General features: G+C 51.2%; 9 protein-coding genes across 9 annotated transcripts; 4 read left to right on the forward strand and 5 right to left on the reverse strand.

Moving 5' to 3' along the window:
• The first annotated feature begins 2 nt into the window (after positions 1-2).
• Positions 3-2,839, forward strand: BKA67DRAFT_557390 (indole-3-glycerol phosphate synthase-domain-containing protein). The gene is made up of 2 exons (XM_046102252.1): positions 3-653; positions 710-2,839. The coding sequence occupies exons 1-2, from the start codon at positions 337-339 to the stop codon at positions 2,670-2,672; spliced, it is 2,280 nt and encodes a 759-aa protein (XP_045962431.1). The 5' UTR covers positions 3-336; the 3' UTR covers positions 2,673-2,839.
• Positions 2,840-3,410: 571 nt separating this feature from the next.
• On the forward strand, positions 3,411-5,299 carry BKA67DRAFT_513115 (major facilitator superfamily domain-containing protein; the record flags this gene model as incomplete). The annotated part of the gene is made up of 2 exons (XM_046097537.1): positions 3,411-4,656; positions 4,734-5,299. The coding sequence occupies 2 exons, from the start codon at positions 3,411-3,413 to the stop codon at positions 5,297-5,299; spliced, it is 1,812 nt and encodes a 603-aa protein (XP_045962432.1).
• Positions 5,300-9,472: 4,173 nt separating this feature from the next.
• Positions 9,473-11,493, forward strand: BKA67DRAFT_207921 (SAM domain-containing protein). The gene is made up of 3 exons (XM_046095470.1): positions 9,473-10,045; positions 10,104-10,265; positions 10,371-11,493. The coding sequence occupies exons 1-3, from the start codon at positions 9,760-9,762 to the stop codon at positions 11,381-11,383; spliced, it is 1,461 nt and encodes a 486-aa protein (XP_045962433.1). The 5' UTR covers positions 9,473-9,759; the 3' UTR covers positions 11,384-11,493.
• A 3,101-nt stretch (positions 11,494-14,594) lies between these two features.
• Positions 14,595-15,842, reverse strand: BKA67DRAFT_533365 (aspartic peptidase domain-containing protein; the record flags this gene model as incomplete). The annotated part of the gene is made up of 1 exon (XM_046099686.1): positions 14,595-15,842. One exon carries the CDS (start codon positions 15,840-15,842, stop codon positions 14,595-14,597), a length of 1,248 nt encoding a protein of 415 aa, XP_045962434.1.
• Positions 15,843-16,414: 572 nt separating this feature from the next.
• BKA67DRAFT_591293 (tripeptidyl-peptidase sed4) lies at positions 16,415-18,251 on the forward strand (the record flags this gene model as incomplete). Its single annotated transcript, XM_046104694.1, has 2 exons — positions 16,415-17,003; positions 17,062-18,251. The coding sequence occupies 2 exons, from the start codon at positions 16,415-16,417 to the stop codon at positions 18,249-18,251; spliced, it is 1,779 nt and encodes a 592-aa protein (XP_045962435.1).
• A 71-nt stretch (positions 18,252-18,322) lies between these two features.
• On the reverse strand, positions 18,323-19,144 carry BKA67DRAFT_591294 (ras-2 protein; the record flags this gene model as incomplete). Its single annotated transcript, XM_046104695.1, has 3 exons — positions 18,323-18,408; positions 18,501-18,981; positions 19,034-19,144. The coding sequence occupies 3 exons, from the start codon at positions 19,142-19,144 to the stop codon at positions 18,323-18,325; spliced, it is 678 nt and encodes a 225-aa protein (XP_045962436.1).
• Positions 19,145-19,789: 645 nt separating this feature from the next.
• BKA67DRAFT_533367 (Alpha/Beta hydrolase protein) lies at positions 19,790-20,734 on the reverse strand (the record flags this gene model as incomplete). Its single annotated transcript, XM_046099687.1, has 1 exon — positions 19,790-20,734. One exon carries the CDS (start codon positions 20,732-20,734, stop codon positions 19,790-19,792), a length of 945 nt encoding a protein of 314 aa, XP_045962437.1.
• Positions 20,735-21,359: 625 nt separating this feature from the next.
• Positions 21,360-22,866, reverse strand: BKA67DRAFT_208009 (RTA1 like protein-domain-containing protein). The gene is made up of 3 exons (XM_046095471.1): positions 22,678-22,866; positions 22,109-22,627; positions 21,360-21,940 (listed from the first exon to the last, which is right to left on the reverse strand). Exons 1-3 carry the CDS (start codon positions 22,691-22,693, stop codon positions 21,585-21,587), a joined length of 891 nt encoding a protein of 296 aa, XP_045962438.1. The 5' UTR covers positions 22,694-22,866; the 3' UTR covers positions 21,360-21,584.
• Positions 22,867-23,661: 795 nt separating this feature from the next.
• BKA67DRAFT_557405 (uncharacterized protein) lies at positions 23,662-25,367 on the reverse strand (the record flags this gene model as incomplete). The annotated part of the gene is made up of 1 exon (XM_046102253.1): positions 23,662-25,367. A coding segment is annotated over exon 1 (1,310 nt), but the record flags the coding sequence as incomplete, so codon positions are not given.
• Between the last annotated feature and the right edge of the window lie 13 nt (positions 25,368-25,380).

Genomic DNA, 25,380 nt, shown 5'->3' on the forward strand with positions numbered 1-25,380 from the left:
TCATTTCGCTTCGCTTCGCACTTCGCATTCGACTTCAAAGCTCTTCACCGCTTTGCCTCAATCGGCAGAGCCAAGAGTCATCTTAGGAAACCGACTGTACTCCGTACCGCCCGCATTTTCTGCCACCACTTCGTCCAGTGCAGTGCCATCGCGGAATCCCTCCCATTACTATTCCCTGCTTACTACGAACAAGTGTCCAATTGTGGCAAGGACTACATTCCCTTCACTTTAAAGGTAACAGTGTTCGCTCCGGAATTTCTGTCAGTGATCGACAATCTCGCAATTTTCCCACACTTTCCTTTCCACACATCTGGTTCTTTGCACTTGAAGGGAGTCATGGCGTTGCATCTCGTTGATCATTCACCCCACCATCCGGATCCCTCGCCCCCGGTTGCGACCGCATCTAACCTGATTCTCATTGATAACTACGACTCCTTCACTTGGAATGTCTACCAGTACTTGGTGCTAGAAGGTGCCACATGTACCGTCTACAGAAATGACCAGATTACTCTTGACGAGCTCATCGCCAAGAAGCCCACCCAATTAGTCATAAGCCCCGGGCCCGGCCACCCAGACACCGACGCCGGCATCAGCAAAGATGCAATCAAACATTTCGCTGGCAAAATCCCAATTTTCGGAGTATGCATGGGACAGTGAGTTTCTAGCTTGCACCGTCAACCATCGATCTCGTCGCTCATTGCCAATTTAGGGAATGTATTTTTGGTGTCTATGGCGGCTCAATCGAGTTTGCTGGAGAAATTCTTCATGGCAAGACTTCGCCCCTGAAGCATGATACCAAGGGTGTCTATGCCGGTATGGCGCAAGGCCTCCCCGTCACGAGGTATCATTCCCTTGCCGGTACTCACGTCACTCTGCCGGAAGCCTTGGAGGTTACCTCCTGGATTCCCAAGGATGATGGTTCCAAAGGAGTCATTATGGGCGTCAGGCACAAGGATTATACTGTGGAAGGCGTTCAATTCCATCCCGAAAGTATTCTTTCTGAACAGGGTCGGATCATGTTCAAGAACTTTTTGCACATGCAGGGAGGCACTTGGGCCGAGAACGATCGCCTCCAAAAGCTCGCCCAAACTAATGGTACGACCACCCCGGATGCACCGAAAAAGAGCAACATTCTGCAGCAAATTTATGCTCATAGGAAGGACGCGGTCACCGCGCAGAAGCTTATTCCTTCACAGCGGCCTGAAGACCTGCAGGCTGCTTATGACCTAGGGGCTGCACCCCCACAGATCAACTTTCTCGACCGACTACGCCAGACACCCTTTGACGTTTCTCTTATGGCCGAGATCAAGAGGGGATCACCTTCAAAGGGCATCTTTGCGATGGGCATAAACGCCCCAACTCAGGCGAAGAAGTACGCATTGGCAGGTGCCAGTGTTATTTCTGTTTTGACCGAACCCGAATGGTTTAAGGGTAGCATCGAGGATCTGCGTGCCGTCAGACAAGTCCTCAGCGCCATGCCAAACCGGCCCGCCATTTTGCGAAAGGAATTCATTTTTGAAGAGTATCAGATTCTGGAGGCTCGACTTGCCGGTGCTGATACTGTCTTGCTCATCGTCAAGATGCTAGATGTCGAGTTACTTACGCGGCTTTACAAGTACTCCCAGTCATTAGGCATGGAGCCGCTTGTAGAAGTTCAGAATGCCGAGGAAATGAAGATCGCAGTCGAACTTGGCTCTAAAGCCGTTGGTGTCAACAATCGCAACTTGGAATCATTCGAGGTTGATCTCGGCACAACAGGCAGGTTGCGCGCCCTGGTGCCAAAGGAGACTATCATTTGCGCACTGAGCGGTATCAACACATATGACGATGTAGTGGCGAATCACAAGGATGGAGTGAACGCCGTTCTGGTCGGTGAGGCAATCATGCGTGCGCCGGACGCGTCAGATTTTATCCAGCAACTATGCGCCGGCAAGGTTGTTGAAAAATCGACTACGACGGATCCTCTCCTCGTCAAGGTGTGTGGTACCCGAACTCCTGAGGCTGCAATCGCAGCTGCTGAAGCTGGAGCAGACTTGATCGGCATGATCCTTGTTCCTGACCGAAAGCGCACTGTCTCCGACGAGGCAGCAAAGGCGATATCCAAAGCTGTACATGAATTTGTTCGACCAGAGTCGCCGGCGCCCAAGAGACCGGCACATATCGCCACTGATTTCTTTGCATCGGCTGCCGAAAAGATTACATCGCCTGGTAAGACGCGGCCACTGCTTGCTGGAGTCTTCTTAAATCAGCCTTTGGAAGAAATTCTCGAGCTTCAGAAGCGCTATAATTTGGACGTGGTACAACTTCATGGAAACGAGCCCGTTGAGTGGGCACAATTCATCCCGGTGCCCGTCATGCATAAATTCGTACCTGGCGAGCCGGGTGTTCATGTCAGGGGCTATCATGCGGTTTCTCTTCTCGACTCTGGTTCCGGATCCGGTAAACTTTTGGATTCTGTCGACATCAAAGCAGAATTGGCAAATGATCCCGAGTTACGCATTATGTTGGCCGGAGGTTTGGATCCCACAAATGTTGCTGAAACAATCGTTAGCCTAGGAGTCGAGGCCGCTCATGTTCTGGGTGTTGACGTGAGTAGTGGAGTTGAAGTCGACGGAGCACAAAACCTCGATCGGATACGGCAGTTTGTCAAGGCGGCCAAAGATGTCCGTTAATTTTGAACTTATCTCAGCTTGCTGGTTTTGCGTTGGGAGTTGCATTAGAAGGCTAAAATGATGCTCCAAAGTTCAGGACATTTGGAACCAGATCTTGTGTAGTTGAAAAATTCGACGCTTTTTCAAAAATGGAAACCATGTTATGAATTCTACAAAAACTCTTCAATGTCAAGTCATTGTAATATAATATGAGGGCTGTTAACTACAACGAGGCAGGGGACCAGTTCTTCACGATAATGCTCCGAGGCGCAAAAACGGACATACGGCGTACCTCCCGGGAAAAGCACCTGCCCCCCTGCGGTTTCCCACCATACTATGTAGTATAGTCCGCCGCTATCCTCAATAGGTATAGCCAGCGAGTTCTAGCTTCAACGGAAAGCCCATTCCTAGTAGCTCCGCGACGCGAGTCTTGCGCAGATGGAGTTTTCGCTGCATCATATCCATCGGTGAAGATATCAGGGCGTTTCTCATTGGACCCCCCAATTTTCTCACCTCTAGTCGCAATCCATATTCCGAGTCGGCCCCATAACGTCATGGTGTACAAAGCTTCCCCAGCCTAAGTGGGATGTCCACTCTTTGGGTTATCCAGATATCAGCTGACGATAAGCGGTGACTATAGAAACCCAAAATGACCCGTCCCAAGGTTCCTCGGCCCTATTCTAACATTGAAGTCACAAAAACTTGGGGTTAATGGATTGTCATACCCCAGACCCCATACTAAGCAGAAGTGAAGCGATAATGGCGGAAACACGCCCATCCACCTCTGACTATCACGGCCCGGACCATCTCGAGACTCCTCTCGAGTCGCCTGGGCCGCCGACTTCTGGCACTGAGACACCATTCGCTTGGGATATTACGACACCGGGACTGCCGTCCGGCGCAATCACTCCACACCCCTTGCTTGGACACAGAGAGACACAAGACATTGATTCAAAGGCTCTCGCGGCGGCGCTACACGAGTCCCACGCCTATGAACTGCAGCAGGTGAATACCAACACGGCAGGTGAGCAGATCCTCGAGCTCGCCCACGTCCGCAGCCGGGTCGTGCACGAGAGCACCGTCGGTCTGCCACCCGATGCTGAGCCCATAAGATCGTCGGGGAAGCAGGGTGTTCCACCCGAGCTGAAAAACCTGTTCGCCGAAGCTGTCTTCGTGCTGGTCAACACGGCCGGCCAGTTGATCTTCAGCTTAACGCTCGGTCATGTAATGGTGCCACAATCAAAATTCCAGGCTGCTTTGGGTATTGTGCCCAGCCAGGGCCCTTGGCTTGTGGGCTCCTCGCTGCTCGCCAGTGGTCTATCCGTTATCATCTCCGGCTCCTTTGCAGACCTGGCACCGCCCAAGCCGCTGATGGTCGGCGCCTTCGTCTGGCAGGCGTTATGGAACGCGGTTGCTGCTGCAGCTATCAAGCCCGAGCTCAAAATCCTCTTTTTCGTTGCGCGCGCCATGGGCGGCCTGTCTGTGGGCATCTTGGTCTCGGCGAGTATGAGTATCCTGGGCCGTGTCTACAATCCCGGCATCCGCAAGACCCAGGTCTTCAGCCTCATGGCGGCCGGCGCCCCGCTTGGCTTCTGGATCGGCTGCATCCAGGGTGGTGCTCTGGCGTCGCATCTCCCGTGGATCTTCGGCAGCACGTCCATATTCCTCGCCCTGTGTGCCGTGGCGGCGCAGTTCACTATCCCCGCTCTGCGCCCAGCACAAGACTCGTCAGATGCGAACGCTCCCAGCCTACGGGACTTTGATTATCTGGGCGCGCTGCTAGCTTCGTTGGGCTGCGGCTTACTCCTGTTTGGTCTCACGCAGGGCAGTTCTGCCAAGTGGAACCCGTACACGTACTCTCTGATCATAGCGGGCATGCTGATGTTCGTGGCGTTTTACATGGTCGAGAACCGGGTCAAGAGACCCCTGATCCCAAACGCATTGTGGAAAACACCTGGGTTTGCAGCGCTGATGATTGCGTATTTCCTCGGATTTGGAGGGTTTAGTAAGTTGAGGTTCTTTCTTTTCTTTTCTTATGAATTGTGACAAGACATACTGACCTTAATGTCTTCTTTCTTCCAGACGGCGCTTGGCAGTTCTACGCCATCCAGTTCTGGCAGAAATACCAAGGAACCACCCCGCTCACCACGGCGCTCTACTTCCTGCCCAACGCCATCGTGGGCGTCCTGGCCACCTTCATCGTGGCCAAGACGCTGCACATCTGGCCGGGCCACTGGATCCTGACGGCCTCGATGGTCTGCTTCGCCTTGGGGCCCGTCTTCTTCCTCCCGCAGCAACCGTCCACGACGTACTGGGCCCTCAGCATGCCGGGGGTGGCCCTCGCGACGCTGGGGCCCGACATGAGCTTCGCCGCCGCCGCCATCTTCATCACCTCGAGCGTGCCCCGGAGCTACCAGGGCAGCGCCGGCAGCCTGCTCGTCACTGTCCAGAACCTGACCAGCGCCATCTTCACCAGCATCAGCGACAGCATCGGCGTCAGGGTCGACGAGCAGCCCGACGGCTCCATCGGCCTCGAGGGCATGAGAGCTATCTGGTGGTTCGGCTTCGCCGCCGCCATGACCGGCGCCCTCATCACCGGCACCTTGGTGCGGATCCCCAAGGCCGAGGAGAAGGAGCATGTGCAGTAGGGAGAACTAGAGATCTCGAGGGCGAGAACATGGGCAGATGTAATCTTAATCTTGCTGCGACCACCACTTGGGTTGTGGATGAGTTGTTGTCGGTTGGGAAAACGTGGTAATAATCTACTTCATGCCCTTTCCTTTAAGATAGTTAAGTGCTACTTTCATGTAGTCGGAACTCTAGAAAACCCGATAGATGGATAGACTGATAGATATCTGGTGGGAAGTGGGACTAAACGGTAAAAGGTCTAAGCATGCATGATACCTTGCATGATACCAAGACTTTATTAATTTTAACGCGACAATCATTAACTATTGCCGTCCCTTTGCATGACTAGTCAGAATTTTCGGGCTTTGACAGAAAAACGTATCTAAGAATCAGACAAATAATGTACCATACCGTGACAATTTCCATGTTTGCTGAATCACGTTAGGATGCGAAATTGAACGCGATTTATAGACCAATAGCTTCAGGTTCGACTGACAGATAGTGCCTGGTGGCACACAACTTGACAGAGATTGAATTAGATGAATCGATATTTAATATGAGGGCTCAACAACCCTACCGCAGGGACGACCCGTCTTTACGGACCTTGTGTAGTGTCAATCCCGTCCAGATATAATACTGCGAAGAGTGTCTTTCAATACCGCTGAATGCAAAATCACGGATTTTAGGGAGCATATCTTGATAGCTATATTCCCAAATTGCTATTGAGTACCTATGTTAAGCTCGCCGGCAGAAGTTGACCTATCTATCACATCATTGATTTAAGGCGGAGAAACGATTTGCTTACACACCATTACGAGACATATATACACTTCCTATTTCGATTTAAAACGTGACCTCTACAACAACGGAACCTCATGGGAGCAAGGCCCCTCTATCGGGGTGGGTGTGGTTGTGGCAACATACGTATGAGAAAAACAGATCTCAGCTTCGAACGCGGGTGGAAGATACGGAATGGGCCGAGACCACGAGTCATTTGCATATGTACATGATGGGACAAAACCGAAATATACTCATGCCAAACAATGACAGCAGCCCAGTCACTAGATAGGAAGAAAGATGCGAGTTGAAATGTATCAGTAGAACCCTAGTCAGAGTATGAGATGTTCGAATGCCATACTCGGCCTGGGTTCGTGGCCAAATTTCAGAATGCGGTGCCGGAAATATGCATCGAACCACGATCATCACCGGTGGTGGAAGACCCGATACTCCCTACATGACGGTCGGACACTGCGCTTGGATCCCAGGAAGTAACGTAGAGTAGTTGTGTCCGAATCCACAGCCAGTGAGGCTCCTTTCGATTACCATCCCCAGATATCCAGTGAAGCGGAAACCATCAGGGTCTCATACTTGCCAGCAATCGGTACTAACGCCATGGCAGACGGGAAGAATGCTCAAGTGCCCCTGGGCAACACAATACGCTAGGTTAGCTATCTATTTCCCAGCTATACGGAACGATCTGTGCTCTCGAGCTAGCGCGACGCTGTGGCGTGTCACGCATTGAATATTCTCCGGCAGTGCTAAGCTATTGACGTTTTGGCCGATGATCACCTTCGTCAGAAGATATACTAGCAGGTGGAATCAAGTTGAGTGTATGATGGCTGTGTAAGCAGCATGAACACCAACAGGCTTACTAGGCTCCAAGTCAATGGATAAAGAAGGGCACCGAGTCAATGGCCAGACCTCGTCTAAGCTAACCCAGAGAACTAGGAAGACTTTGATTGATGTATATCTTGTATTGATGATTGAAGATGGCCTTACTGGCGATGAGACAGTCAAAAACTTCCAAGAGGGGTCTTGTCGGCAAGTCACAAATGGGTGCAAGCCAGTTGAACAATCCTTGCGTCGAGGCTCCTAGGTGACTCCATGAGTAACATCAAAGCGTGCTCAAGCTAGACTAGGTTCAATTACAGCTTTATTGTTTGAGTATCATGGATTCAGGTCACTGTTTAGGAAACATATGTCCCGGCGCTACCTTTTCAAGGCATGTGACGAAACGCGCGACTTCCTGCATGACCGTTACGGCGCCGCATTTGGACAGCTGCAGGGCAAATAAGTTGCCAGTCAGACCAAGCTTGGGCTTTGCAATGCATAAGCAAGTCGGCGGTTTTTATTTTGGAGTGCTTATTCGTCCTCACTGTGTTTTAGAAACGAATCAGTCGGGGAGACTTGAAACCAGCCCGACGACACTAGTCAAAGACGCGGATGCGATCCCTCATGTTTCAACCGACGTCGAAATCTTGCTAGTGGTTGTCTTGTTCTATACCATGGTTCATAAGAGGGCGAAATATGGCTGATGGTTGAAGAAAAAGATTTTGAGTTTATTTGTTGGTGGATTTAGTAATACCACCCACATGGGATGAAGCGGTGGGTGTGGTGTCGCACTCGGAAAGTGAGCCGTTGCCAAATTGCCAATTGAGGCGAAATGGCACCAAATTGGGCGGCGCCAAGGAGAGCGATAGATGAACTGCGGTCACAAGCCGAGTTGCAAATCTGCGAATGGCACATATAATGTAGTACTCGGCCATGAAAACCGGGGAAAGGTGGATTGGAAAGAAGATGGAAGCCATAGACCCCCTATTCCAAATGCATCGAATGCTACGTGAGGCTTCCATAGACTCGTTGAATCGAAATGAGATGGAAAAATTGCGTCGTGAGATTATCTGTCGGTCGGGTTACGAATTCCGTTGTCTTGCTATCTCGGAAAAGACAAAGGTTAAAGGGTTACACCGGGCCCCTCAGGCAATTTGTGGTGTGGTAAGTGGCCGAGCAAGTTGGCCATGAAACGCTTACCACAATAATAAAGCCTCGAGTGAAGAGCCAATCAGATGAGGTTCAAGATGGTACACCAGCATACAACGAAATGATCTTACAGAAAAACATAGCAGCATGGAGAGAGAGGAGGGGAGAGAGAAGCAAAATAAAAACCTGGACATAAGAATGGCGGAGTATGGAGAAAAGAAGCTTTTGAACATGGGGAGACTTGGGTTTTGATGCAATGCAATGACGGCTAGGGTAGAAGTGGGAGTTTAGAGCTCTAAACGATCATGGAGTGGGGGGGGATGATGAGGGACGCGAGCCTAACTAACCGTAGAGGTTCAGGTTCAGGTACGACTTTCAGAGGTTGCAGGGGTGTCTGGATGTGGGTGGTCTTGTCTTTGTTAGTGGGTTGTACAAAACATACCTAACCTAATCTTAGTAAGTTAGAATGTGTGAGAGTACCGTAGTAGTCCGTTGGTTGCTTTGCTTCGGTGACGCGTTCGGGTGGAAAGAGACCTCCACGCACGTCTTGGGTGACGTTTAAGAGGGAAAAAGGCCAGCCGGGGGAGCTTGCCTCAAGCCTTAAGCCTCAAGCTTCAAGCTTCCATGCCCCTTTGAGCACCCCAGAGCAGCATACTGGTAGAGCAGCAAAGAAGAGCAAGCGAGCGCAAGGGCCACCCGAAGAGAAGCGAAGCGAAGCGAAGTGGGCATTTCATTACCTTAAGTTACGTACTACGGATTGGTACCTCTTGTAACTACCCAGTTCCAGTAACTATTCTCTTCAGCCATCCCATCCAATCCAATTGGGCCAGCCCGCCGCGAAAGAGAGAGAGAGAGAGAAAGACAGAGAAGGGAGGCAGATCAAGACCCCAGCTCACCAGGGCCCCCCCAGCAGCGGCTACAAGCACGACAAAGCGTACACAAGCGTCCACCAGCGCGCACAGGCGCCCACTAGAATTGGATCTCTCCATCAATTCAACTGGTAGTCCACTTTCTCACTTGTTGTACTTGTACGGGCATCGGCATCCAGCATTCATTGGTTTTTGGCAACAAACCCACGCGGTTGACACTTTGGCAGGATTCGATCGCTTGGCTTGTCTTGTCTTGTCTTGTCTTGGCCTGACCTGAGTTGACTTGACCTGGCTTGGCTTGGCTTGACTTGTCTCTTGAGACAGAGGCTGCAAAACGATCCTGAATAAAGCGTCTACCACTCATTTGCGCTGCCTATCTTTTGAAAGCCTCAAGTAAACTAATCAATCAACCAACCGATCGTCGTGCACTCCCGCCGTCGGCTTTGGCTTTGGCTTTGCACTACGGTTAGCTTGAGCTTTAGCCTTGCCAGTTGCCAGCATCTCCTCATTTCAGACCGTCAGCCAGATGCTCTGGTCCATACATGTAGCGTTCATGTAGCGTTCTGTACCGTAGCACACATAACATAGCATACCCATAGCAGGCATATCGACTCGGCTCAACTCCATCCCACCTGAAGCTGCCACTGCAACTCCGACTCCAGGCAAAAGTCGACTTCCGGCTCTCCTTCTCACCCTCCACCGACGCGCGCCCCCGTTTGCTTGCTCGGTCGCGAACACCTGAACAGCCTCGACGACACAATTACTACCGCCCGGCAAGCTGTCCTATACATACAACCGTTGCATCCAGCGTCACCACCCGGCTTGCGGAGCCACAAGACGCGCCCAAAGTCATGATGAATTTCGATTCTGGACTTGGCACCGCGTATGCCGAGTCAGACGCCGACGACGAATACGAGAGAAGCTTGCACTCGAGATCTCCTATACTCGCGACCGACTCGGAATTATCTCCAACCGACTCTGAGGGCCGCTCGTCCACCGAACACACCCCTACCACATATGGCCACCGCAGTAGTGCTGACAGACTACCCGAGACCATCATCTCGGAGTGGACTGCCGACGAGTGTGCCGATTTCATTGCGACCATAGGCCTACAGCAATACTCGGACCGTTTTATAGGTTCGTCCTCCATCCCACCTGTCTACACGCACGCACAGGAGAGTCTGACCCTTGCCAGAAAACGAGATCGTCGGAGAAGCCTTGATAGCTCTTCTGCATGATGACCTCAAGTCCATGAGCATTGCTAGTGTCGGCCATCGGCTGACCATTCTCAAGAGCGTCTATGATGTCAAGAAAGCTCAGGATGTCCCCATAGACAGCGACCACTATGTCCCGCCATGTATGTATCTCCAAACTGCCACCCTTTGAGCTCTCCGCCAGCCTCGACGTCCGTTTCTTCTCCCCCTAGCAGTACAAGACATCCTAACAATTGCTCTACATCTAGCCGCCGAAGCCGAAGCCCAGAATGCCACGGCTACACTGAAGGATATCAAGCACCTCGTGGAACAACTGCGTCTTCGCGATGAGCGAATGAGTCTGGTCGAGCAAGACCTGCAACGGCTTACTGAAGACTATAGACGATTGCGCGAGGATATGTTACCAGCTTTGCGCCTAGCTAAGAACGCGCAGCAGCCTCTGCCGAACCTGTCTGGCAGGGACAACCAGGGCTACGCATATGAGTCGTCTACCATATCGCCTCCAGCGCCCACGCCGTCGTCGTTACAATCTGGAGGAGGCCTGAACAGGCAGTACTCTACAAAAAGAATTGTTCTGGGTACGACTCCCAAAAACATGTCTCCCAGTCATTTGCAAGTCACTCATGAGCGCCCGTCGGTAGAACAAACTCTGGACCCGGCAAGCGCCGCCGAGAGGGCTGTTCTCTCCTCGTCGCATCTTGCGGCGATGAATGGCAATGCTACTGCTACCTCGCCTGGCTACTCACCAAACATGCCATCACCTACCTCCCCTCCGACATTGGGCAGCGCTACTCTCGCTTCGAGATCATATCGGTCCGACCAACCGACGCCCTCAACTCGCACCACCTTCTCTGAAAACGATCACTACGGCTCCAAACAACCTGCGCCTCCCCGGCGACTGCAAACCCCCGCTCCTGACACGCCTGGCTCGAGTTCGGCTTCTGTGGAGATTTTCAAGTCCTTCAGAGTCAGCATGGACGACCCTTGTTACAAAGTTCTGCCCGCGGCTCTCAAAAAGTACAACATCAACGAACCATGGGACAAGTACGCGCTCTACATTGTCTATGGCGATCAAGAACGGTGCCTTGGCCTTGACGAGAAGCCACTTATCCTCTTCAAGCAACTCGACAAGGAGGGGAAGAAACCTATGTTCATGCTACGGAAAACCAACACTGCGCCAGTCGATGTGGAAGCGCCTGGGAGTGCTGGTCTTGGTTCTGGAAGAGCGCCCACATACGATCCACCAGGTGGCATTATATGACGCAGTTGAAACCTCTAATATCATTGTTTCAAGCTCAACTCTTCAACTTCGCTATTCTCATGCCTTGCCCTGGGGTTTGATATAAATTACCTGCACAGGGAGCGTGGGGGGGGGGGGGGGGGCCTTGAGCATGACGTGGGTACGGCTATCCTATCCTATCCTAGGTGGCGCTGGATATCCGCCATGCCATGTCAACCACGGATCTCGTTTACTCCAGGAAGCCCCACATCTACTACGACCACAACTTCTTGGGTACATCTGAGCCTGGATACGCTTCAACCGGCAATGCGAGCTGCGAAGACAAATCGAGGAGCGGCCAGCTGGGACGGCATGTCAATGGCCGATGGGTACGTCGACCAAAGAGCTACGAGTGGCATGCTGCAAATTCAAAAAGGGTCACGCACCTAAGTGTATGGCTGGGCCGTTTCTGACGCGCCACCATCTGTCAGTCGCACTGATGATGGGGCACGTAGCAGGCGCTTCAGGTGGTTAGCGCAAAGGAGCGAGTCAATGCCGGTCAAGGGTCCGATTGAGATGCGATCACCCCAATTCAAGTCGGTTAGGCTGCCAGTGTTGTTACAGATCATGCACGCTACGCGACTCGCACGGATCACTCTGTGGCTATGGCGGCAGGAATACCATTGAAGTAAAGCGTTCCGTTCTGCTTTGCCTTTGACAACCATGTTGGGCCTTGCGACTTACGTTTGCCTCTCTTGTAGGGACTCGTGACGAACGAGCTCTTGTGGGCGAAGTTGTTGGCAATTGTCTTGACTCAACGGTCACGCGGATCTGAACCCCTGCTGCAGGTGTAGCGCACAACTGACACATCTCACCCACGCACCATCCTCCGACTCAATTACCTAGACAGGAGTTCCCATGCTTATCTCAATCTGGGCAAACTTTGCTCTGAGTCTGTAGCCATGTATGGTACTATAATCGAAGGAGGCTAGATGCCATGACATTACATATTATTGCTCGCGTGATCGTGCCCGAGCTGCTGACTATGGGAACAGCTCGATATGTCATGACTCAGCTGTAAGGTTGGGATCGTGGCTGAAGCTGGACAGATAAGACTCTGGGGGGTGGTTATTGCTAGTCTGTAACTGAGATAGTAACTCTTAGCTCGTACCCTTGCTGTACAAAATCACACCCGCTTCCTTCAACGCCGTACCTGCATACTGTCAAACTTCATCCGATTTTAAGTGCTTCTGGCTCATTTCAGAATGTGACAGGCAATGATCTACAAGCTGAGCAGGTCGATGAACCACTTTAAAACGCGAAGTACTAAAATTAAACTACACCTTTGAGTTCATCCGATCCACGATGGAAATAACTCCGAATCGACGCCACTACGTCTCACAGACCGTTAGCTCGGAGGTCAGCTCTCCATGGATCTTGCGGTAGCTTAGATTCCAAAGGCTGCTCGATTGGGAGATGTGGTAAGTTGTGATAGGTCCTGTGCTGGTGTGTCGATCAATGTGTTTAGGACAACAGTTATGATCTTGACCTAACGGTGTTGACAAATATGGATGAACAATGTGAATGCGAGTCATTTAGTCTAATGTATTGTTGCTCTCGTCGGCCTGGTGCCATGTTTGGACAAATTGACGAGCGTTATAGTGTTCCACCGACGCTGAACAAGTTATTTTGACTTGCGTCAGGCATGCTCAGAGGGATGCGTTGCAAGAGCGGGATAGAGACTTAGATCTATGATGAGATGACAACGGCCCATGAGGCATAATTATCGGTTCTTGTGGGTCACCCGCTGGAGAGATTGGTCAGTCAACATAAAATTCGAAGAGCGTGTGCAGGTTGAATCAAGCCTTGCACGTGAACAATGAACGAGGATTTGGTATAACTGAAGCGCGCATGTCTTAGGTGCCTACCATGAGGACTATCAGTCAGCTACTTCTGACATCTCGATTGTCTTTCCAAAACTTTCGATGACATGGCCGGCTTGTGCTCGGAGTATTATGAATTTACGTAGAGGCTCTTCGACCCAAAAACCTATCCATTTCTCCACGGCCACGATCAAACATGGCTGCGTCATGGAACCGGTTCTAGAGCATGGACCTTACAAAACCACACGATAACAGCAATCTTACCTCCGATCTGGTCGCGGCTTGTTGCAAGCGGTCTGGAAAGAGTTTCTTGAAACACTGCGGCAGGGCAGACCAGAAGCAGTACGGGGAGGTGGAAATTCTGGCCCCAGGACCATCAGAACCGAGAATTATGCGCAAGACGTGTAATCCTGTAGGCCTCAACGCGTTCATGCAAAGCGCCGACGTCCTGCTCCCGATTGACATAGTGTTGGGGAAATTTGGCAGGCATGCATACCTCGCAGAAATTATGTCATAGTATCTTTAACCAGGCAGGGCAGAGAGTCGGTCTTGCAAATTTGCGATTAATGTTCTAGGGTAGCCAACAATATCACCAGGAGCGTCCAGAACGACAACCCCCGAAGATCCCATCGATGGCAATTAAACATTCATGGGGTTTGGCGTTGGATATCCTTGATCAAGAAAGACAAACACTCTCGTAGTAACTCCATCGACTTGACGCCCTTCGTTTCTAGCAACTGAAATATCTACGAACAAGGTTAGCCTCGCAGTCTTTAAGAATAGTAGTGATGGCGCTTACCACCGTTATGAGGTGGGAGAAGCCTGTGGGTCGTCTCCGTACGGATATCGTAGTAGTGTCGTAAAGGCTATCATTTTGGTTTGAAGCTCCGACTTATGGGACGTCATGAAGGGTTTACCATGTCGAGGTCAAATAACCGAAACTAGCACGAGATCATACATATGGATGAGGAGTTTTTTCTGCTGTCACAGTGTAAAATTTAAAGAAATGCAACAGAACGAGTGGAATTGAAAGCCTTCGGGCCTGGTTGCAGTTTGACGGATTCGTGCAATCTAACTCAAGAAATTATACCTCCGTCTCTATCTACTTATATATGCTGTAAAGCAGCAGGCTCAGGGATGACACCCTTTCAAATATCGTACGATACACAAGTGAATGATGTGAAGCCGTGGATTGTCATCGACGAGGATACCGGCATACACAATATATCAGTAGAGAATGGCAGCCTGGTTCTAGCTCGAATATCAATGTATTCGAACTCAAGAAGCACTTAATACCACGGGAGACGAGTGAAGTAATATCAATAATTTTCGGACTGGCATATAGTAATATTGATGACGCTATAACTAGTTTAGGGTATTCTCGCAACCACGGACGCTTCGTCAACCCCAGCACCCCGCTTGGAAACACCTCCCTTGGCCAAGGCGATCTGGCCCGTCTCGTCATCAGCAGCGAAGAAGGAAGCACTCGCGAACGGCGCGCCGAGGAGACACCCGCTGGTGCTCACGCTGAGGATGCAGTAGCCAGGGTCGAGGGTGCTATAATCAACGCGGACATACGACCTGATCGGGACCTTGATCGTGGCGGATTCGCCCTCTGTCGCGCCGGGGAAGATATAGTCGATTGTGGCGTTGGTGGGGATGGTGTCGCACTCGCCCGGCCAGCCGATGTAGCCCTTGGGAGTCTCGATGATGCCGCTGGCGTTGTAGAACTGCTCGTTCTCGGTATACGATATGGGAATCGTGTCGTCGTGCGTGCCCGAGTCCAGTTGGCAGTAATCCTGGTAATCAGGCGCCGTGAAAGTCACGCCGTTGATGCTGATGGTGGGTACCGCGGTGAAGTACCCAACGTATCCGCTGGGCTGCAGGGTCTTGACCTTGATCAGGTCTCCGGCGAACTTGGAGGTATCGACGCCGCCGAAGAGACCGCCGCCCGTGTACGTGCCGTACACATCCTCGGGGGCCTCGTCGAACCACATACTCTGGACGGGCGCGTCGATGACGCCCCGCTCCAGGAGGTCCTGTCGGACGTGGGGTCCAGACGTGACGCGGCTCGAGGCGTTGTTGTAGTAAGGGGAAACTCCCAGGATGCCCAGATCATAGAGGGGCGTGCCACTGCAGCTCGGGTCGTTGATGCGCTGGATCAAGAAGTCCACGAGCTGGACGCGCACGTCGTCGACCTCGACCGGCGTAGTCTCGGCGTCGTTGGCGAAACCGAACGTGTCGTTCACCGTGACCTCGCCGGTGTAGATCTTGTCGGCACCGCCGTAGACGTATGAGACGCTATGGTTCACGGGTGCAGTGGCGGTTTGCGAGCCCGGGTAGTTGAAATAAGACCCGGCCGGCACGCTTGCGTTGCAAGGTCCTCGAGCTCCGAGGCCAGAGTTGCCCCAGTTGTCGATCGAGTCAGGCCCGAAGAGGAAGAAGTTCTCGCTGCCCTGGTCATAGACTACCTCGATGGTCTGGTTGGCCGATGGGATGAACACATTAGTCGAGACCTTGTGGTTGCCGCCGAACTGGAGGTTCAGTGGAATGTGGACCGTTGGCACAGTCTGCGCAGCGGCCACGCTGGCGGCGGCGACAGTCAAAGTTGATCGCATTTTTGCAACTTAGCACGTGCTGGTATGTGAAGAAAACGAGGGATGCGCACCTCACGAGACAATCTGTGAACGCTCCATCCCTCTTTTTATTTGACATGTATTTCCATGCACGCCGGCGGCTTTCTCTCACCTTGGCATAGCGCCCATCGTGTTCGTTGACGACCCCTGTCTCCGTCGTCTCGAAGATAGTGTCGAAAATGGAGCAATGCCGGCATACGAAGTCAAGCGATGGATATAAGCTTGTTCTGGAAGCTTAATCTTATAGGGCTTGGCCCACTGCCGGGATTGTCGGCGCGTTCGTACCATCAATCAACCCATGCGATACGAGAAGTGAAGCTTCAACACGAGGTTCCGCCGTTCGAACATGGCAGGTGTAATCAAACCCCCGCAATGCTAATCATCACGCTTAACCAAACACGACTGCACGCCCGGGACGTGCCGAAACATCAGGTTTCTGTGGATTTATCCATGGCTTGAGATCAACTGTTTTTACAAATAGGACGAATGGCACTGAACGGGAATAAAACGATGGGCCATGTTGGTTGGTGGTATGCTCTCTCCTTAGCATCACCATGCATATCTTCTTAGCAGCACTATACCTCGCCGCGCCTATACTGGCAGCGGTGACTCGAGCTCATGAGATCGTTGTACACGAGACGGCAACTGTGCCTCAAGGATGGCAGCTTGTGGGCGATGCAGACGAGTCGGCATATCTAGAACTCTCAATTGCCTTAACTCAGCCCTGGCTGGGAGAATTGAAGAAACGGCTCGCAGAAACCAGCAACCCAGACCATGCCAATTTCGGTGCGCATCTTGGCCGAATCCAACTACAAAAATACCAGAGGACCGACCATCAGTCTACTTCAGCAGTGCTTGCTTGGTTGAGGCAGGCAGGTGTCCACGAGACCTATCTTGACACAGCTTGGATCCGCTTCAACGCGACTATCCAGTCGATCAACTCCTTACTGAACTGCGAATTGATGGAATATGAAACACCACGAGCTGCCCGGGTTTATAGAGCGACGGATTATGGCCTGCCTAGTGATTTGGTGCAGCACATCCAATTCATTTACCCTGTAACTCAGTTCATTGAGACTTCGCCAAGAGCTCAACCACCACATCATGAAGATGTTGTTGAGGTAACTCGCAGACAAGCTTCCAGTGAGTTGGAGATGCTTATCTCATTGACCTCTTGAGCAAATACTGACCGCAGAAACAGTTCCTCAGGTATGCTCCAGTTATGTCACACCAGATTGTTTGGTAGCTCTATACAACATCACGTACACTGCACCTGATTCACTATCAGGAAGTACGCTGGGCATAGGTGGTTTCCTGGAGGAATATCCCAACCAAGGCCTTTTGCAAACTTTTCTTGGAAAGTACAGTCCTGAGCGAAACGCCTCCGGCTATAGTGCCGAGTATAACTTCACTGTAGCGTCCGTCAACGGCGGCAACGACACCAACACCGGTTCAGGTGGCGAGGCTATACTCGACACCTTTTACAGCATGGCGTTCACCCAGCCCCTGCCAGTCACGTACCTCTCCACTGGAGGTCGAGGACTGTACATCGGTCCTGACGGTACGGACCAGAGCAACGCGACCTCAAACGGCTATGAGCCCTGGCTCGAGTTCCTCGAGTATCTGCTGGCGCTCGATGATGAGACACTTCCAAAGGTCTTGTCGCTGAGCTACACTGACGACGAGCAAGGCACACCGCGCGCATATGCTATCAAAGTCTGCGATTTGTTCATGCAGCTTGCAGCGAGGGGTGTGTCGGTGCTAGCGGCCTCGGGCGATAATGGCGCCTCTGGCATTGAAGGCGACTGCATCGTCAACGCCGGGCCCAACAAAGGCCAGTCGCGCTTCCTCGCTGGATTCCCCGCGTCGTGTCCATATGTCACCTCCGTTGGAGCTACGGGCCAGTATATACCATGGGAACCGACGTCGTGGTCGAGCGGGGGGTTCTCGGAGTATTTCGAGACGCCGGAGTGGCAGCTGACCGACACGGCAAACTACATCACCGGGCTAAATGGGACGCATGATGGATGGTATAACACAAGCGGCCGTGGCTTCCCGGATGTGACACTGATCGGCGTGCGATATGTACTCGACGGAACGTTTACCGCTAAAGGGACAAGTGCCTCCACGCCTGTCTGGGCCTCAATGATCACACTCATAAACGATGCACGCTTGAGAGCCGGCAAGCCAGTGTTGGGTTTTTTGAACCCGCTCTTGTACTCGGAAAAGGTTCGCGCCGCGCTCTGGGACATATCCTCTGGCAACATTGGGGGCTGCTACCGTGGCAGCGATGGTCACGTCGAAGTCGGATGGAGTGCTACGCAAGGGTGGGATCCTGCGTCTGGTCTAGGAACTCCCAACTTTGGAGCGTTGCTAGAAGTCCTGGGTTGATAGCTAGGTTCTGCTAACTAATATTACCTGTAAGGAAAAACACCGGTGCCTCAATTTGGAGCTTTCTTCCACTATGGGCATTGTACTGATCTTCTGGATTCTGCGGGCACACTTGAATTATGAAATCCAGAATGGCTGAACCTGAAGATGGTCGTCCCTGACGTATTATCGCCCCTCGAAAGGTTCAGTCGCTATGCTTCCCAGATGATCCAAACATGCGGGTAATGCGTCCTTTCCACTTCCCCCCACTCTTCGGATTGTTCGACTTGGAGTTTTTTCGCTCTGTCCCATCCGCATGGTTCTCCTCCTCGTGCTTCCTCCGATACCGCCTCACGGATTCATAGAAGGCTTTCTCAACGTTCAAACCCTCCTTAGCGGAAGTCTCCAAAAACCCTATCTTGAGTTCCCTGGCCATGGCTTCGCCTTCTTGCGTCGACACGATCCGCTGTGTGGGCAGGTCGCATTTGTTTGCGACCAAGACGATAGGCAAATCCACATGGTCTGACCATCTCTTGACCTGTAGAATCTGCTGGTAGAACTTTCGAATGCCTTCAAAGGTCGAACGAGAAGATATGCTGTATACCAGCAGATACACGTCGCCGTCGCGTATCCATTGTTCCCGCAAGGCTGTGTATTCTTCCTGGCCCGCCGTGTCCAGGACCTCAAGGATGCAGGACTGTTGGTCTATGACGCATTGCTTGCGATAACTGTCTTCCAGCGTGGGATCATACTGGCTTAGGTATGAGGTTGTGACTGTTCCAGTTCCTAATGAAGTAACTCACCGTGTCGACGAATGATTGTAAGCATAGTCTTGTGGTGAGACAGGTCTTACCGACCGCGCCGTCGCCCAAGACGACGATCTTATATATTGGTAAAGTCCACCTGCGGCTCATGATGGCTAGTCTCGTGTGTTAGACACTGTTTGATAAGACGTCGAAAAGATTCATGAAATGACAGGTAGCCTCAGGAACCGACGATCAACACAGCTGTCATCAAAAGGCCGCGTTACTAGCATGCAGCATGGTGAGGGATACCCAGCCATAATGGCGGATTCGTGACCCCGCAGCGGATCAACCTGGGCATGACCAATTAAAAGTCGAATCGGGGGTCGGGAATCATTTTGAAGTTAGCTGTTGTGATACAGAGTCCGAGCCGTGCAGCGCCCGTGCCAAAGGACACGCGCGAAGCGAATAAGAAAGAAACAGAAATCAGGCTATATAGTATCCAGGTTCTGAAGATGGAAACATGGTGTGGCACAGGTTTGTAATGTCTCCGGTTCCACAAATATGCGACGGATTCTGATTGATGTGTGCTAAGGAGGCCATCATTTGCGACCGCCATAGGATCTAAATTTAGCGCTAAGACTATAGCGCACGTCACCTTGACAGCGTCCCTCAAGTTAGCGATGGATCACTTACTAATTACACATAGACGAGGTACCGATTCATAGGGTATTCGACTCGCAAAACACACACATACTCTGGGTCTTCATGCCGCGAAGCGTGCGCAAATACTCAGAGGGTTGACCAACGTCCAGTTCATTCTGCAAGCCACCATCCAATCTCCATTGCAACCCTCTCGGGCTGATCCAGCATGACCAAATGTCCAGCATCAGGGATCGTGCTAAACTGCGCCAATCGAGGACCGAGCAAGTCACATAGCTTCACCATCTTTTCGTGGGGAATCCACTCGTCTCTTTCTCCCCAAAGAACCTTGACCTTGCATTGGATTTGTGAGTATAGATCATTGTCCAGTAGCTCCGCCGTATGTTTATCGTCGGCTTGCTTGATCTGTCGTACGAAATTGACCTGCGGGTGTAGCCTCCCTGCTAAGTGATTCTTATCCGCAAGCCACGGACGAGCCAAAATGTCCTCCCAGTTGGAATTCAAGCCTTGGCCATGTACTCTAGCACTCTTGATGACCGCTCGCAGCAGGCCTTCGAAGACCCCGTTCGGTAATTGTTCGAAAACTTGTGGGTTCGAACGCACTAAATTATAAAACGTGTCACCCCAAGGCAGTACACAATTCGTATCTATGAGGCAAAGACTTTGATATTGGCATTTCTCCAGAAGGTGGGCCCTCAAGGAGACGACCCCGGCGATATCGTGAGCCACCACTTGTGGCAGCCTTCCACCGTTCTCGCCGGTCAAATTCAAGTGCTTCAACAGAGCCGAGAGGCATTCTCCCTGAGCTCCAACGGAGACATCTGGTTCGGAGTCATTGCTTGGACCATTGTTCCGCGCAGTATAGGCTTGTGACTGGCCGTATCCAGGCAGATCATAAAGGATGATCTCAAAGCGGCCAGCCGTCAATAACGCATTTGCAAGAGGGCGAAAGACGTCGGAAGACCAAGGGGTGCCATGCACAAAAACAACAGTGCTAGCATCGCGCGGCCGGTCAGGGTGCTGGAGTTTGGCATATCTTACGGCCCAGTTGCCCCAAGAAAAGGTATCGGGGAGCTCGAAAGAATCCTTGGAAGTCATGGTATCTTCGGGCTTCTTGGAGTAGACTCGCTTTTCATTGACCTTGAAAAATAACGTGTTGTAGATCACTGGGTGAGATTCATTCATTTATAGGCAATTTTGAGTATCAATTGCTACCAACTGGTCAAGAATCGAACAATGTGTACGACATTGACTTGTCTTCTTACGTCACAATTCTTATCGAAGGGCGCGCGGCGAAAGGCAGAAATTTGGGACATCTGTAAGGCTTACATAGGATAGGTGTAAGGTGTAAGGTGCCCTGAATCAGGTAGGCCTTGGTAGGTTCCAAAGCTGTGGTTCCAATGCGGGGCAAATTGTACTTGTATTTGAGCCCCCTTGTTGCGTTGGTACCCTTGCAGAGTAGCAAAGTGTGTCGGTATAGTGGTTGGCCATAGATTCAGGCTCTGCAGTCTGGTAAAGCTCTGAAATATATACATAATCTAAGTGCGCCCTTACATGATGCCAGATCGCTTTACAAAGAGGAGCAGACCCGAGATGTCACAGTTTCTGATCCTCGATGATGCACTCAACATTGCTAAATCATAAATGATTGATTAGCACCTACATAGCTTTAGATTCCACATTCTCGATGTGCATTATATAGCTCAACTCTTTCTAGCATATTGCTTGAATGAACTGTGCTCGTAGCGGTGACGCGGCAATGGAGAAAGGCTCATGGCATTGAGGAGACATCATCATCATCATCATCATCATCATCATCATCATCATCATCATCATAAACAGTCACAGGAGTGAGGCACAAGGCACTCTCGTTAAAAACAACGCCCGAGGTGTATTCGGGCAAGTTTTGTATGGATTACTTCAAGTTACACGGATGCCTGAAAAGGCATTATATAGAAGAAGGCGACGGTTTTGCCCGCAACGCTCCTGGCGGCACGATGCTCCTCCCCACACACCTGCCGGGATACCAGACGGCAAAAAGCAGCACAGTGGCTGCTACAGGAGCGAATTCGAGACAAGCAAACAAGATCTCGTTCGTGTACAGCGAACCTCCCAGGCCGTCGGCTGTTTCCGCAAGTCGGAAACAAGTACGCAGATAGATCAAGACCGTTGAAGCTAGTAGAACAAGATAAAATCCTAATAATCCAGCGTTTCTGATTGCCCGGCGTCCACGAAACAAGAGCGTGATTGTTAGGATCAGAAAGATGCCTAGGGAGAAAACCTGATAGGCAAGACCTCCGAGCACTACAAGAGTTGGTGTTAGTGATTACTTCTTCATCACGGGTCGCGGGTTACACGGGTTAATTATGAAAGACTCAAAAAAAAAAAAAAAAAGCCCTGATGTGTTCAATGGACAGTATGCATCCGTGTCAATGTTGAAAAGAATAAAAAATAATTTCGAAATTTGCTTACGGATGTTATTCGCCGTTGTTGGATCCTGGCGCCGAGACTCCTTCACACCGATCAAGGCAGCACCTGTGATCTGGAGGATCGTGGAGATGACATCGGACACGACAAAGAACCAGATAATGAACTTTGGCGAGAGAAATGCGTATCGCCTTCCATTCTCAATCCTTGAAATTATCGCGGAAAGGATGGTGTATATTCCGGCGGACAGAAACACCGGGGCTGTAACGATGAAGAAGTATTGGATGATGAAGTAGATCAAGTTATAAGGATCGTTCTTGGCTGAAAGCAATCGCGCTATGTAACCAACGACTTCGAACAACAGTCCAACAGGGAAAGTTGCGAAATACCATGAACGAAACCGGACGTTTTGGATGATATGAACGACGAGAAAAAGTGCGAACCAGGCGGCGGCAAAGACTGCCAATGGAAACGATGGTGTATATCCGTAGATGATTATGTAGGTATCCCACTTGCCGCCCGGGTTGGGGAAGTTAGGGTCGACATAGCCCGACGAGGTAGCACCTGTAGAAAATGAGAATCCTAACTGTCGGAATTTTAGAGAAGTGACATACGTGCGGCAACAGCCATGCTCGGCTCGATCCGAATTGAGTGATGGAGGTGTGTAATTGTCCCCTCAAAAGCGCCCGTGTATAGCAAAAGTATGACCACTTCGATTGTTTGTGGTATCTGGTAAGTATTGATACTGACGCTAGTAAGTACTCAGCGTCAGCCAAGTTTGGAAACCGCGCTAAAACTTGTTATTGATCAAACATGAATGTAGCAACATGAGATTATCATGATAGGTTGATGAAATTACAGTAAGCCTGAATTCTGAACTACAGCTTCTGGGATAAACTTGTATTGCTACTCAATCGAGAATAAATATGGATAACGATGAGAAGTGGGTGACGGCATTTGTTTACTCGCAAGAGGGATGTGTACATATGTAGCTGTAATGAAACCTCCAGTGGGGCCCTCGGACACGGAGCACCAGCAAGTGCGAGGTACGGCCCTGGTACAACTCAGAGACCGTACAAGTGCAAGTGATCGCAAGGAAAAAACAGATCGTGATCAGAACTTGATGGGATTCAGATCGGATTGCGGAATTATTGTGCAAACAAAGCCGATAAGTATGACATTACACCTTCGTTTGGGTTATTCGATGATCTGATTCGATGCAACCCCTTTTTATGTGCAATATTTGTACAACCAAGTGGTTATTTCTTGAGCCGTGCGATAGTTTGTTCTTTATCGAGTCCAAAAGCTGAGGACCGACTGCTCGAACACAGCGACACCAGCACCGACAGCGACAACAGCCCATAACCACTTGTTGCTGGCTTCGTTCAAGCTCGGCCAAAAACTGTTTTTGGTTTGCTTGTACTCCTGCAGTTGTTGGTATTTGGCCTGATTCTCTTTGGCGTAACGCTCCTCCTGCGATGCCTCGTTTTCCTTGTCGCCGCCAACAGTACGCAAGAAAACGTAATTCACGACCGGCCCGAGAGCAGCAATAGGGTGCAACAGACCAGCCGCGGAAGCCAGAAGGGAGAAAGAGAAATGGCACAGGGCGTCACCCAAGTAGCTGCACAATGTTCAGTGGATATAAAAATAAAAATAAAAGAGCAAGACGAAGTCACTTACTTAGGGTGTCGAACGATGCTCCACACACCTTCACGGTTGAGAGTAGCGTTACCAGTTTTTTGGTTGTGAGCCTCTAGCTGACGGTCGGCGAGAATCTCAGTAGCAAAACCAGTTGCAAAGAGGAAGATAGCCAAACTGTGCGGGATGGCCGAAGAAGCGACACTGAGAGAAGACGCTGCACTGGAGACAGGAGCACGGAACGGAAGCACAAATGGTAGTGTAATCAGCGTTTGAGCCACAGCCTCGGGGAGAAACAGGCTGAAAAATGCCTTGTTCCAGAAGCCGGGGTCCTGCTTCTTAGCAACCACGTAGCGCGCATCGTCTTCACCGCGCCTCAAGCTGCGAAAAGCAATTCGGTAGAATAGACGAAGCCCCCAGGCGCTGACGCCGGTAAGCAGCAACTTTTGATCATATGACAACGCAGCCCAAGCAGTTGGAATAGACAGACCACCGTAAACAACGGGAACTCCAATAGCACTCCACCAAGCATTCGCGACCTGGCCGCTCGGCCAAAGGTAGTCCTTTACTTCTGCTCTGTCAGTGTAGCGTGCTACACCATACGAAATAGCACCGAGCCCGGCATGCAAACCAAACGACGGTAGGACTGCGTGCTGAAGAAGTCCAACAGTGGTGGTTCCAAGATAACGCTCATTGCCTGTGAGGTTGAAATAAGATCCGTAGCGATCCTGCTCTGCACCAGAACCTCCCGGCAGGCTGTCACGGATCTGGCGAGCAGATGGAGCTTTGTCCCCACCGAACCAACCACCGTATCTGTCTTGCTCAGCTCCAGTCGTCTTCGGTAGATGGTCTTGCACAGCGTTCTTAATTTGACCTGGTTGCCCTCGGCCAAACCAGTTTCCGTACCTATCCTGTTCGGCGCCAGATGTCTGAGGCAAGTGCCTGTTAATTGCCTCCTTAGCTTCATGTACCTGTCCACTTCCGAACCAATTGCCATATCTATCTTGTTCGGCTCCCGAGGTCTTTGGCAAATGTTCCCGCACGGCATCCTTGAGTTGATCTGCCTGGCCTCCGCCGAACCAGTTGCCGTATCTATCCTGTTCGGCACCAGAAGTCTTAGGTAAATGTTGTTGCACAGCATCTGCAGCTCGTCCTGCTTTACCTTCACCGAACCAGCCCCCGTAGCGATCTTGCTCAGCCCCAGAGGTCTTAGGGAGGTGCTCTCGCACAGCTTCTTGGACTTTGTCAGCTTTGTCGCCTCCCAGCCAACCAGCATATCGGTCCTGCTCGGCACCTGACCCTTTAGGAAAGTTCTGCTGCGCGGTGTCCTTGACCTGATCGGCCTTGTTGCCACCGAACCAGCCGCCGAGGCGGTCTTGTTCAGCCCCGGAGCCTGTCATCGGGGCGAAGTGTCTTGGTTATTGAGCACAACTGATTGATTGATTTTGCTACTGAACAGGGAGCATTGTGATGGGAACGCAGGTGACTGATTGGTCGTAAGATGGACACCGGTTGCTCAGATGTTATGTAGCATACAAGTTGTCCCCGTGGGGCTAAGTCACAGTGACGTAGAGAGCATGACGTAGCTTTGATGTCGAACTCAACTTACATACCCAAGCAAGAAAAAAGTATAATTGAGTTTTCATTATCAAGTGAAAACCTTGACATCAGCCCATCGG

Source organism: Truncatella angustata, assembly GCF_020726525.1.
Source record: "Truncatella angustata strain MPI-SDFR-AT-0073 chromosome Unknown BKA67scaffold_2, whole genome shotgun sequence".
NCBI classification, from domain to species: domain Eukaryota; kingdom Fungi; phylum Ascomycota; class Sordariomycetes; order Amphisphaeriales; family Sporocadaceae; genus Truncatella; species Truncatella angustata.